This window comes from Cervus canadensis, chromosome 32, assembly GCF_019320065.1.
Source record: "Cervus canadensis isolate Bull #8, Minnesota chromosome 32, ASM1932006v1, whole genome shotgun sequence".
In the NCBI taxonomy this organism is placed as follows: Eukaryota; Metazoa; Chordata; class Mammalia; order Artiodactyla; family Cervidae; genus Cervus; species Cervus canadensis.
Window position 1 is genome coordinate 9663487 of NC_057417.1, and position 13014 is coordinate 9676500.

Genomic DNA, 13014 nt, shown 5'->3' on the forward strand with positions numbered 1-13014 from the left:
TTACACTAACAATGAAAGACCAGAAGGAAAAAAAAAAAAAAAAATTCCAATTACCACTGCAACCAAATGAATAAAATTCCTGGGAATAAACCTACCTTAAGAGGCAAAAGGTCTGTACTCAGAAAACTATAAAATACTGATGAAATACATCAGAGATGACACAAATACATGGAGATATAGTCCATGTTCTTGGAATGAAAGAATCAATATTGTGAAAATGACTATACTACCCAAAGCAATCTGCATATTCAGTGCAATCTCTATCAAATTATCAATGGCATTTTCCAGATAATTAGAACAACAAAAAAACTCTGTACAACTTATATGGAAACACAAAAGACCCTGAATAGAAAAAGCAATCTTGAGAAAGAAAAACTGGGCTAGAGGAATCAGGCTCCCAGACTTCAGACTATAAAACAAAGCTACAGTAATCAAGACAGTAGGATATGGGCACAAAAATAAAAATATAAATCAATGGAACAGGATAGAAAGCCTGGAGATAAACCCACACACCTGTGTCACCTAATCTATGCATCTATGCACTGTTGTCACCTAGCTAGACCTATGATTGTTAGACAAGAATATACAATGGAGAAAAGACAGCCTCTTCAATAAGTGGTGCTGGGAAAACTAGACAGCTACATGTAAATGAAATTAGAACACTTCCTTCTACCATACACGAAAATAAACTCAAAATGGATTAAAGACATAAATATAAGGCCAGACACTCTAAAACTTTACAGCAATATCTTTTTTGACCCACTTCCTAGAGTAATGAAAATAATCAATTGTGATCTAATTAACGGAAGCTTTTACATAGCAAAGGAAACCACGAAAAAGATGAAAAGACAACTCTCAAATGGGAGAAAAAATTGCAAGTGAAGCAACTGACAAAGGATTAATCTCCAAAACATACAAGCAGCTCATGCATTTCAGTGCGGGGGGCGGGGGGAAGAATTTAAAAATGGGGAGGAAGAACTAAACAAACATTTCTCCAAAGACGACGTCGATGGATAACAAACACATGAAAAAGATGCTCAACATCTCTCATTGTTAGAGAAACGCAAATCAAAACTCTACGAGGGGCTTCCCTGGTGGCTCAGTGGCAAAGAATCTGCCTGCCAATGCACGAGGCGTGAGTTCAATCCCTGTTCCAGGCGGATCCCACATGCAACTAAGCCTCTGCAACACATTAGTGAGCCTGTGCTCTACATCCTGGGAGCTGCAACTACTGAAGCCCACGTACCCCTAAGCCTGTGCTCTGCAGCAACAGAAAAGTGAAATGAGAAGCAGCTAGAGAGTAGCCCCCTCTGGCCACAAATTAGAGAAAAGCCTGTGCAGCCATGAAGAACCAATGCAGCCAAAATAAACAAATTTATAAAAATTTACTTGAGGAAGCGATACCAAAATCAGGTTGATTGTCTTCTTCGCAGCTGATGATGGAGAAGCTCTATACAGTTGGCAAAAACAGGACCGGGAGATTACTGTGGCTCAGTTCATCAGCTCCTTATTGCAAAGATGAGGCTTCAATTGAAGAAAGTAGGGGAACTACTAGGCCATTCAGGTATGACCTAAATAAAATCCCTTATGATTATACACTGGAAGTGACAAATAGATTCAAAGGATTATATCTGGTAGAGTGCCTGAAGAAATATGGAGGTTCATAACACTGTACAGTAGGCATTGACCAAAACCATCCCAAAGAAAAAGAAGGTGAAATGCTTGTCTCAGGAGGCTTTACAAATAACTGAGAAAAGAAGACAAGTGAAAGACAAAGGAGAAAGGGAAAGATAGACCCCACTCAATACAGAATTCCAGAGAATAGCAAGGAGAGATAAAGTCTTCTTAAGTAAACAATGCAAAGAAATAGAGAAAAACAATAGAATGGGAAAGACCAGAAATCTCTTCAAGAAAATTGGAGATATTAAGGGAATATTTCAAGCAAGGATAAACATAATAAACGACAGAAATTTTAAGGACCTAACAGAAGCAGGAAATATCAAGAGGTGGTGAGAATACACAGAGCTATATATAAAAAGTCTTAATAACCACGATGGTGGGGTCACTCATGTAGAGCCGGACCTCCTGGAATGCGAAGTCAAGTGGGCCTTAGGAAGAATTACTATGAACAAAGCTAGTGAAGGTGATGGAATTCCAGCTAAGCTATTTAAAATCCTAAAAGATAAGATGCTGTTAAACTGCTACACACAATATGTCAGCAAATTTCGAAAACTCAGCAGCGGCCATTGGACTGGAAAAGGTTAGTTTTCATTCCAATCCCAAAGATGGGCAACGCCAAAGAATGTTCAAACTACCATGCAATTGTGCTCATTTCACATGCTAGCAAGGTTATGCTCAAAATCCTTTAACCTAAGGTTCAGCAGTACTTGAACCAAGAAGTTCCAGACGTGCAAGCTGGGTTGTGAAGAGGGAGAGGAACCAGAGATAAAACTGCCAATATTTATTGGATCATAGAGAAAGCAATGGAATTCCAGAAAATCATCAACTTCTCCTTCATTGACTATGCTAAATCCTTCCACTGTGTAGATCACACACACACACACACACACACACACACACAAATTCTTAATAAGATGGGAATACCAGACCATCTTTCTTGTCTTACTTCTTGAGAAGCCTGTATGTAGTAGACAAAGCAGCAGCAGTTACAACTGGACATGGAACAACTGACTGGTTCAAAATTGGGAAAGGAGTATAATAAGGCTGTATATTGTCACCCTGCTTATTTAACTTATATGCAGAGTACATTAGGCAAAATGCCGTCCTAGATGAATCACAAGCTGGAATCAGAATTGCTGGGAGAAATATCAACCACCTCAGATATGCAGATGAGACCGTTCTGATGGCAGAAAGTGAAGAGGAACTAAAGAACCTCTTGATGAAGAGTGAAAGAAGAAACAGCTGGCTTAAACCTCAGCGTTCAAAACCAAAGATCATAGCATCTTGTCCCATCACTTTGTGGAAAACAGAAGGGGAAAAATTGCAAACAGTGACAGACTTTCTTTTCTTGGGCTCCAAAATCACCACAAATGGTGACTGTAGCCATGAAATTAAAAAGACCCTTGCTCCTTGGAAGGAAAGCCATGACAAACCTAGACAGCGTATTAGAAAGCAGAGACATCACTCTGCTGACAAAGGTCTGTATAGTCAAAGCTATGGTTTTACTAGTAGTCATGTATGGATTTTGAGAGTTGGACCATAAGGCAGGCTAAGGGCTGAAGAATTGATACTTTCAAGTTATGGTCCTGGAGAAGACTCTTGAGAGTCTCTTAGACAGCAAGGAGATGAAACCGGTCAATCCTAAAGGAAATCAATCCTGAATATTCATTGGAAGGCCTGATGCTGAAGCTCCAATACTTTGGCCACCTGACTGAAGAGCTGACTCATTAGAAAAGACCCCGATGCTGTGAAAGATTGAAGGCAAAAGGAGAAGAGGGTGGCAGAGGATGAGATGGTTGGATAGCATCACTGATTCAATTGAAATGAATTTGAGTAAACTCTAGGAGAGACTGAAGGACAGGGAAGCCTGGCATGCTGCTGTCCATACCCTTGTAAAGGGGTATTGTCCCTTGTAAAGGGACAGACACGACTTAGTGATTGAACAACAACATCATAAGGTATCAACTCACATGGTGAGAATCGCATAATCAAAAAAAATCTATAAACAATAAATGCTGGAGAGACTGTAGAGAGAAGGGAACCCTCTTATACTGTTGGGATACAGCTACTGTGGAGAAGAGTCTGGAGGTTCCGTAAGAAACTAAAAAAAACTACCACATTTATGCAGAGAAAATCAGAATTCAAAAAAATGCGTGCAACCCAAATGTTCATTGCAGCACTGTTTACAGCAGCCAGCACATGACAGTAACATAAATATCCATCAAAAGAGTAATGGATAAAGAAGATGTAATACATATATACAGTGGAATAGTACTCAGCTATACTCCAACAGGTTCAGGTGTGCATGTAGTCAGAGTGGACTCTTAGCATCATCACTGTCCTCTTTTCTAACAAGGTCCTCTAGGCAATGGCCGCCAAGGCTTGCTGTACTAAAGTTAATATGCAACTAAGTCCTTTATTTTCTGTTCAGTTCAGTTCCGTCGCTCAGTCATGTCCAACTCTTTGTGACTCCATGGACTGCAGCATGCCAGTCTACGCTCATCAAGAAGAGGCTTCCCAGGCCAGTCACAAGGATGATCAATATGAAGGCCAATACGTATGTCAGTAACAATAGTTAAATACAAATTTTGGGTACAACTCTGCACTGGGTGATTTAAGAGAAAATGAACATATAGTTTAAGATAAAGTTTAAGGATAAAGTTTAGGATAACATTCAGGATGTAACGACTTCATATGTTGCTTCTTGACCTGCATACAGATTTCTCAGGAGGCAGGTAAGGTGGTCTTGTAGGCCCATCTCTTTAAGAATTTTCCACAGTTTGTTGTGATCTACACAGTCAAATCAAATACTTTGGCATAATCAGTAAAGCAGTAGTAGATGTGTTTCTGGAACTCTCTTGCTTTTTCGATGATCCAGCAGATGTTGGCAATTTAATCTCTGTTTCCTCTGCCTTTTCTAAATCCAGCTTGAACATCTGGAAGTTCATGGCTCATGTACTGTTAACGCCTGGCTTGGAGAATTTTGAGCATTACTTTGCCAGCACTGAGGTGAGGGCAATTACGTGGTAGTTTTAACTTTTTGGCATTGCCTTTGTGATTGGAATGAAAACTGACCCTTTCCAGTCCTGTGGCCATTGCTGAGTTTTCCAAATTTGCTGGCATATTGAGTGCAGCACTTTCACAGCATCATCTTTTAGGATTTGAAATAGCGCATCACCTCCACTAGCTTTGTTTGATGTTTCCTAAGGCCCACTTGACTTTGCATTTCAGGGTGTCTGGGTCTAGGTTAGTGATCACATCATCGTGGTTATCTGGGTCATGAAGATCTTTTTTGTATAGTTCTTCTGTGTATTCTTGCCACCTCTCTTCTTAATATCTTCTTCTGTTAGGTTTATCCATACCATTTCTGTCCTTTATTGAGCCCATCTTTGCATGACATGTTCCCTTGGTATCTCTAATTTTCTTGAAGAGATCTCTAGTCTTTCCCATTCTATTGTTTTCCTCTATTTCTTTGCATTGACCACTGAGGAAGACTTTCTCTCTCCCTGTTATTCTTTGGAACTCTGCATTCAGATGGGTATAGCTTTCCTTTTCTCCTTTGTCTTTAGCGTCTCTTCTTTTCTCAGCTATTTGTAAGGCCTCCTCACACAACCATTTTACCTTGTTGCATTTCTTTTTCTTGAGGATGGTCTTGATCACTGCCTTTCGTACAATGTCATGAACCTCCATCCATAGTTCATCAGGCACACTATCAGATCCAGTTCCTTGAATCTATTTGTCACTTTTACTGTATAATTGTAAGGGATATTATTTAGGTTATACCTGAATAGTCTAGTGATTTCTCCTACTTTCTTCAATGTATGTGAATTTTGCAATAAGGAGTTCATGATCTGAGCCACAGTCAGCTCCCGGTCTTGTTTTTGCTGACTGTATAGAGCTTCTCCATCTTTGCCTGCAAAGAATATACTCACTCTGATTTCAGTACTGACCATCTGGTGATGTCTCTTGTGTTGTTGGAAGAGGGTGTTTGGTATGACCAGGGCATTCTCTTAGCACAACTCTCAGCCTTTGCCCTGCTTCATTTTGTACTCCAAGGCCAAATTTGCCTGTTACTCCAGGTATTTCTTGACTTCCTACTTTTGCATTCCAGTCCCCTATAATGAAAAGGACCAAAAATAGAGAAAATGACATCTTTTTTGGATGTTAGTTCAAGAAGGTCTTCTAGGTCTTCTTCATAGAACCATTCAACTTCAGCTTCTTCAGCATTAGTGGTTGGAGCATAGAATTGGATTACTGTGACACTGAATGGTTTGCCTTGGAAGTGAACTGAGATCGTTCATTTTTGAGACTGCACCCAACAACCGCATTTCGAACTCTCTTGTTGACTATGAGGGCTACTCCATTTCTTCTAAGGGATTCTTGCCCACAGTAGTAGATATGATGTCATTGGAATTAAATTCGCCCATTCCAGTCCACTTTATTTTGTGGACTCCTAAAATGTCGATATTCACTCTTGCCATCTCCTGTTTGACCACTTTCAATTTACCTTGATCCGTGGACCTAACATTCCAGGCTCCTATGAAGTATTGTTCTTTACAGCATCGGACTTTACTTCCATCACCCGTCACATCCAGAACTGGGCGTTGTTTTCACTTAGGCTCCATGTCTTCATTGTTTCTGGAGTTATTCCTCCACTCTTCTCCAGTAGCATATTGGGCACCTAGTGACCTGGGGCATTCATCTGTCAGTGTCCTATCTTTTTGCCTTTTCATACTGTTCATGGGGTTCTCAAGGTAACAATGCTGAAGTGGTTTGCCATTCCCTTCCCTCACGGACCATGTTTTGTTAGAACTCTCCACCATGACCCGTCCGTCTTGGGTGGCCCTACGTGGCTTGGCTCATAGTTTCATTGAGTTAGACAAGGCTGTGGTCCATGTGATCAGTTTGAGTAGTTTTCTGTGATTGTAGTTTTCATGCAGTCTGCCCTCTGATAGATAAGAAGTTTATGGAAGCTTCCTAATGGCAGAAACTGACTCGGGGGGGGGGGGGCGGGGTGGGCGGGGCGGGGGGGGGAAACTGGGTCTTGTTCTGATGGGCGGGGCCATGTTCAGTAAGTCTAATCCAACTTTGTTGATGGGTGGGGCTGTATTCCCTCCCTGTTGTTTGACCTGAGAGCAAACTTGGTAGGGGTAATGAAGATAACGGTGATCTCCTTCAAATGTCTTGGGCACACACTGTTGTACTCAGTGTCCCTGACCCTGCAGCAGGCCATTGTCAACCCGTACCTCCACCAGACTCCTGGACACTGACAGGCAAGTCTGGGTCAGTCTCTTGTGGGGTAGATTTTCTGCAGTTGGGAAGTATTAGAGTAAACCAATTTAGTCATGATATGCCACCCTAAGGGCAGGATTCTGTTTCGTAGAATTCTTGGTTGCAAACCCCGACTTAAACTGGTTTGAAATCATGGCACATTTATATCCTTACCAGGGCTCTGATCAGGCAGGTCCTTATGAACAATGACATCATAATATTAGAGTATCACCAAATAATATTAGAGTATCACTCCTCTTTACTGAAAAGCCAATAAGCAGGCCTGGTTGGTGGAAAGGAAAATTTGCTTTATTTCAGATGCCGGTCACTAGGGTTGGGGGAGGGCAGATATCGTGGAAACTAGTGAGGCAGAAGCTTTTTTTTAGACAAAAGTGGAGGACAGCGACACATAGAAACAGCAGTCAGTTCCGACAGTTATCTTTAAATTGGTCCCGGTCGTCTGCCAAACGTCATCTTGGTAATTTCAGGTACAGTTAATCTTCAGATCCAGGGTCCATTTGTTCCCATTTCTTTGAGGCCAGTTCTTGGAATGGTGGCAGCTTATGTCATGGGTACAGTCTGGTCATCATGTAATTAATTTTTCACCCTAGCGTTTTAGTATCTATAAGACAGCTCATAGGATATGGCTCAGAATATTACCTATACCCTTGAGAAAGAACTAAAGTTCCTTGACTATACTTACTGACTACATTGTCGTTATTTGGTCTCCTTGTTTTCCTTTGTTTCCACATTTCCCACTCCTCAAATTACACTTATTTATTTGACTACAGTTTTCCACAGACAAAAGACAAGTAAATGACATGGGGTGGGGGTGGGGGCGGGCAAGTACCACAGGGTCCTGCTGTTTCAATAATCCCTAGCACCAGCCTGGAATTATTGGTCACGGCTTTTACTATCCTGAAATTTAAAAAATCAGAATAAAACAGGCACCAAAATAGCAGAGTTGGGAGATGAAAAACAAAGAAAGCTGATGCTAACTTGCAATACTTATCTCCTTTTAAATAACCCTAAGTCTGCAACCTTCCTTTTCTGTGCTTTGTGACGTATTTATCTTGCAAGCAATAGATTTAATTCATAGAAAGCAGCAAACCCAGACTGGATCTGCATGTCACCTGGTGACCTGGAATGAAGCAGACATATCTGGAATTGAAGCTTTCCCGATACACACAGACCAGGCCTGTCCGAAGTTTATCACCAAGCCTTTGGTGGTGACATACTGCAGATTATGTCCACAAGGAATGAACTGTGATTAGAGGTTTGAAACTTTCAAGGCCATCTCCAGGAAGGGGACAGCAGCTGGAGACTGCATTCAATCTCTAATGACTCAATCAACCGTGCCGGTGTAATGAGGCTTCCATGACAACCCCTGTAGGACTGGAGTTTGCAGGTTGGTTAGCAAGAACTCATACACATGCCTGGAGGGTGGTGCACCATAACTCCATGGGAGCACAAGATCCTGCAGTTGGGACCCAAGTACACATCTCTTATCTATTTATAGCCTTTAATTTTTTTATAATTAAGCCAGAAATCTAGTAAGTAAAAAAAAAAAAAAAATCAACATTGGTTATTTCTCTTAGCTACATACAGGCTTCATCATTTCAACCATACACATGGCCAAAAGTGTAGCCCAAACAAGTACAGTAGGCAATGGATTTTATCCCCTTTGCATGACGAGAAAATCTAGCAAGCTTTTAATCAACTTAATAAAGCCTCAGTGGAGAAACTTCAAATCACCACCAATGGAAGAGAAAATTATTTTCCCCCTAAAATCCACGCTCCCATCATCTCCACAGAGCTCCACTACTGCAAGTATGGTTAACCACCCTGTGTTTCAACAAGCTCACTCAATGGGGATGGAAAACTCATTACCACGTGCTGCCACCAAGTTACCAGCTGTTCCTCAGTCCTGTCCGACTCTTTGCAACCCCATGATCTGCAGAACGCCAGGCTTCCCTGTCCCATCAACTCCCGGAGCTCGCTCAAACTCATATTCATTGATTCTATGACATCATCCCCCCAGCTCATTCTCTGTTGTCCCCTTCTCCTGCCATCAATCTTTCCCAGTTACCAAGGTCTTTGCTCAGCTATTAGTTCTCCGCATCAGGTGTATTGGCTAATTAACTTCCACAGAAAAGCTCTCTTCTTGAAAGGGGGAATACTTGGTACTACCCATGATTTCACTGAGGCTTTCCTGATGGCTCAGACAGTCAAGAGGCTGCCTGCACTGCAGGAGACCTCGGTTCAATCCCAGTGTCACCAAGAGCCCCTGGAGAAGGGACTAGCAACCTGGTCCAGTACGCTTGCCTGGAGAACTCCAGGGACAGAGGAGCCTAGCTTGGCAGAGCAGGACACAACTGAGTGGCTCACACACACACACACACACCCGGAAAAAGCCGTGTGGATGCTTATAATCAGTCAGGCCTCTTAACCCAAAAGGACCTAACTCGTCTGTGTGCAGCACTCTTTTTGAGCAGTTAGTGGCTCTGAAAAGAGCCTTTGGGGTCAAAATTATCAATCACGTGCACAGAAGAATCTAGGCACGCTCTCCACGAATTCGCCGTGCCAGCTGAATATCCTTAGGCATGATGGTGACACGCTTAGCATGGATGGCACATAGATTGGTGTCTTCAAAGAGACTGACTAGATACGACTCACAAGCCTCCTGCAGTGCCATCACAGCGCAACTCCGGAAGCACAGATCGGTTTTTAAATCCTGTGCAATCTCCCGCACCAGGCGCTGAAACGGCAACTTCTCAATCAGAAGTTCGGTAGACTTCTGGTAGCGGCGGATCTCGCGCAGTGCTACGGTTCCAGGCCGATAGCGATGTGGCTTCTTCACGCCACCGGCGGCTGGGGCACTCTGGCCAGCAACTTTGGTAGCTAGCTGCTTACGATGTGCCTTGCCACCAGTGGACTCGCGGGCAGTTTGCTCCGTTCGAGCCATGCCGCTGTCGCTTCCACCACCTAGAGGAAAGCAGCCGTTACAGCCTTCCCCGTCCCCCTCCGACCGACGTGCCGGACCGCCGAAGCCTGCCCTCTTTTATAGAGGGTGTAGCCTTCCCATTGGCCAATTGCTGGGTGGCGTGAGGGCAGGCTAAGCTCTGATTGGTCCATGGAGGCATACAACATGGGCGCCTGCCCCTTATTTTCGGCATGCGAGGGCTTGGCCTCACAGGCTGGCGTCTTGGAGCTCGCAGGGTTGCTCGGAGACCAAGTGGGTCTGAGTTGGATCAGGGTGGGCATCAGGTCTGGGTTCAGGTGGGTGTCATTGCGTGTGATGCATCTCCGCGTACTGCTCCCTTGTTTTTCTTCAGCATTCTCTTCCTCCCCTATGGGCTGAGGGAAGAAAGTTCTACAAGCTTACACTCTGCATTTGGCCTGTAGGTAGTGACAATTTGAATTTTCTTGATGGTTAAAGGAATTCCCTCAATCGTTGTGCCCTGCAGTGACCCATCTTCGCCAAATGACACTGACGACACCCAAGATGGGGGTGGGGAGGTGGGGGCGGGGGGTGGGGGAGGGGTGGGGAGTGGGCGAAGCAGAAAGAACAGGAAGTAGAGGACCTAAGGGAGGACCTCTGGCAGGAAACTGCCCCCACCCCCCAAAGGTATACCCTCTTCCCTGATTGGCTTTGGGCACATGCTATTTGCATTCCTTTCCCTGATTGGTGGCAGGTAGAAGCCCTATTTTGCATAAAGCTGAAAACAAGGGGAGGAGTCAGCACGGATCTAAAGGAAAAACCAAGCAGGATCTGGACCTTTCCAGGGTTGGTCCTCCCGCCTGTCTTGACAGTGTATTATCTGTTACATTTTTAATAAAGTTGTGTTTGCCTGAGCTCTTACTGGGCCATAACTAGCCTGCTATTTCAAACTGTTGCTATACCAGAGGAAAGCTGAGATAATCCTAAGTGCTTGAGCTGTAGTTAATTTGGTGTTTCAAATCTCTTATGTTGGGAACCTGCTGAGAGAAATAAACCAGCCTGACAGTTCTGAACAAGATGCTTATCTGCTCAGCTGTGTTTCAGTATCCTATCTCCGAGCCCTAACCTGGGAACTGGCTGGGCTCAGGAGTGAAGCCTTCCCTGACCTACCGTCCCATCAACTGCCCTGGCATTCCACTTTCTCATACTGGATAATCTTCCTAGTCTTGCTCACTTCTCAGTGTAAAAGAAGATCCTTCACTACCTAAACCTGTGAGAGGCTTATAGACCTTAAAGACATAGCTGAAGGATTAGTTTTAAACTAGACACTTGAAAAACAGCTGATGCGAGAGCATTCTGATGTCACCTTACTGAAAACGGGAGTTAAAAGTCCCGCGTGAAAGATGCCTGCCCTATGCAAGAAAGTCTTGTCATCGAGGATGAAATATTAAGACCAAAGAGGATTCTGCAGAAACTGACCTTATTAAGATAATTCCTGCCTTCTTGTAGCCTCCCAGGTATAATTTAGTCATTTTCCCATAATTGCCTTTGTTCCATCTAACACGAAAGCATTTCGGTTTTGTCGGTGGGTATTCATTTCCTTATGAGGGCTCCTGAGTCATGGTGGAACTTTCATGCTTTTCTCTTATTAATTCATCTTCTGTTAACAGAGCCCCAGCTAAGAAGTAAGATGGGTAGAAGAAAGAATTTTCCTTTGCTATTGCAATAGCCCTTTCCCCTCCCTTGCAATAATCTTTTCAAATGAAAGTCTCTGCTTACTATATCTGGATTTTTTTTTTTTTTTTTTCATTTGACAGTGATTCTTGCACAGAGTCCTGCCACCCTCAAGTCAGGAGTGGTTGGCTCGGAGAGAGGCAGAAGGACCAGAGGGACCATCCCAAGCAAGCCCTGGTGTGATGCTCCAGGCCATAAACAAAGTGATATTTTAGAGTGTCAAATGGTGTCTAAGAGCGCCTTCAGACTTTTTATTTTTTAAAGGCTTCTGCTTCCTCTGTTTTCCTGTTCAGCACTCTTGCTTTTTGACATCTTCATTCTTACCTGCGTCTTTACTTTGGAAAAACAACTGCCCTCCAGTCAAGAAGGCTGGCAGAAATCAGAACAGAGAACAAATCTGTGAAGTAATGTAAAACTCTGATCTTAGTTAAATGCTCAAATGTACTTCTTCTAATCAAAAATAATTCTACCCTTTTAAAGTCAAAATCCTCCTTTAAATACACATAAAAATGCTTATTTGCAAAAAAAAAAAAAAAAAATGCTTATTTGCCTCTTGCAAAGCTAACTTCCTAAATTCCCTTGTGATCAAAGTGAACTAAGTCCTTTAAAGACTTCCACATCACTTTTGCAATTATAAATCCAAGTTGCAAGATCATAATGCTTAAAAAGTGTATCTAAGCAGAATTCAAGTTTTGGTTTTAGGTTTTTTTTTTTCATTGTCCAACATAAGAACATAATCTGGAGTGGAAAAATGAAAAAAATTTCTTGTAATCGCCTCATACTTGTGAATCAATGGTTTCTATCCCTTTCTCAGAACTAGATTTTAAAACAAATAATCAGAGATATAAAGTTATTCCTCTACATTCTCCTTGGATATGAAGCACTTTGCAGCATCCCCAGGGCCTCCCCCTAGACCTATTTTCTCCTATCATTTCCCGCTATTCCTGAAACCACAGTGGTGTTTTAGAATTATGAGCCCCTAGACAGGAAGAAGGAAGGATGAAAAGAGCTATTTTGTGTTGCCCCTGAAGCATTTAACAGATCAACATGCATCTCCCAATCTCTTCTTCAAGAGCCCTCAGAAAGTCACTTATGTGTGAAAGATGTGGTATCAACACTTTATAGAGTTTGTTCTGCTGAATTCTCTTCCAACAGTTACTCTTGATGTAGGTGTTTTCATCATCAGTCAGTTCAGTCGCTCAGTCATGTCTGACTCTTTGCAACCCCATGGACTGCAGCACGCCAGGCCTCCCTGTCTATCACCAACTCCGGGAGTTTAGTCAAACTCATGTCCATTGAATCGGTGATGCCATCCAACCATCTCATCCTCTGTCGTCCCCTTCTCCTCCTGCCTTCAATCTTTCCCAGCATCACGGTCTTTTCCAATG

General features: G+C 42.8%; 1 protein-coding gene across 1 annotated transcript; it reads right to left on the reverse strand.

Moving 5' to 3' along the window:
* Nucleotides 1–9505: 9505 nt before the first annotated feature.
* Nucleotides 9506–9916, reverse strand: LOC122433107 (histone H3.1-like). The gene has a single exon (XM_043455665.1). It carries the CDS (start codon nt 9914–9916, stop codon nt 9506–9508), a length of 411 nt encoding a protein of 136 aa, XP_043311600.1.
* Between the last annotated feature and the right edge of the window lie 3098 nt (nt 9917–13014).

Excerpts from the sequence above, each read along its gene's own strand:
- LOC122433107 (XM_043455665.1), bottom strand. The coding sequence starts at position 9,916 with ATGGCTCGAACGGAGCAAACTGCCCGCGAGTCCACTGGTGGCAAGGCA.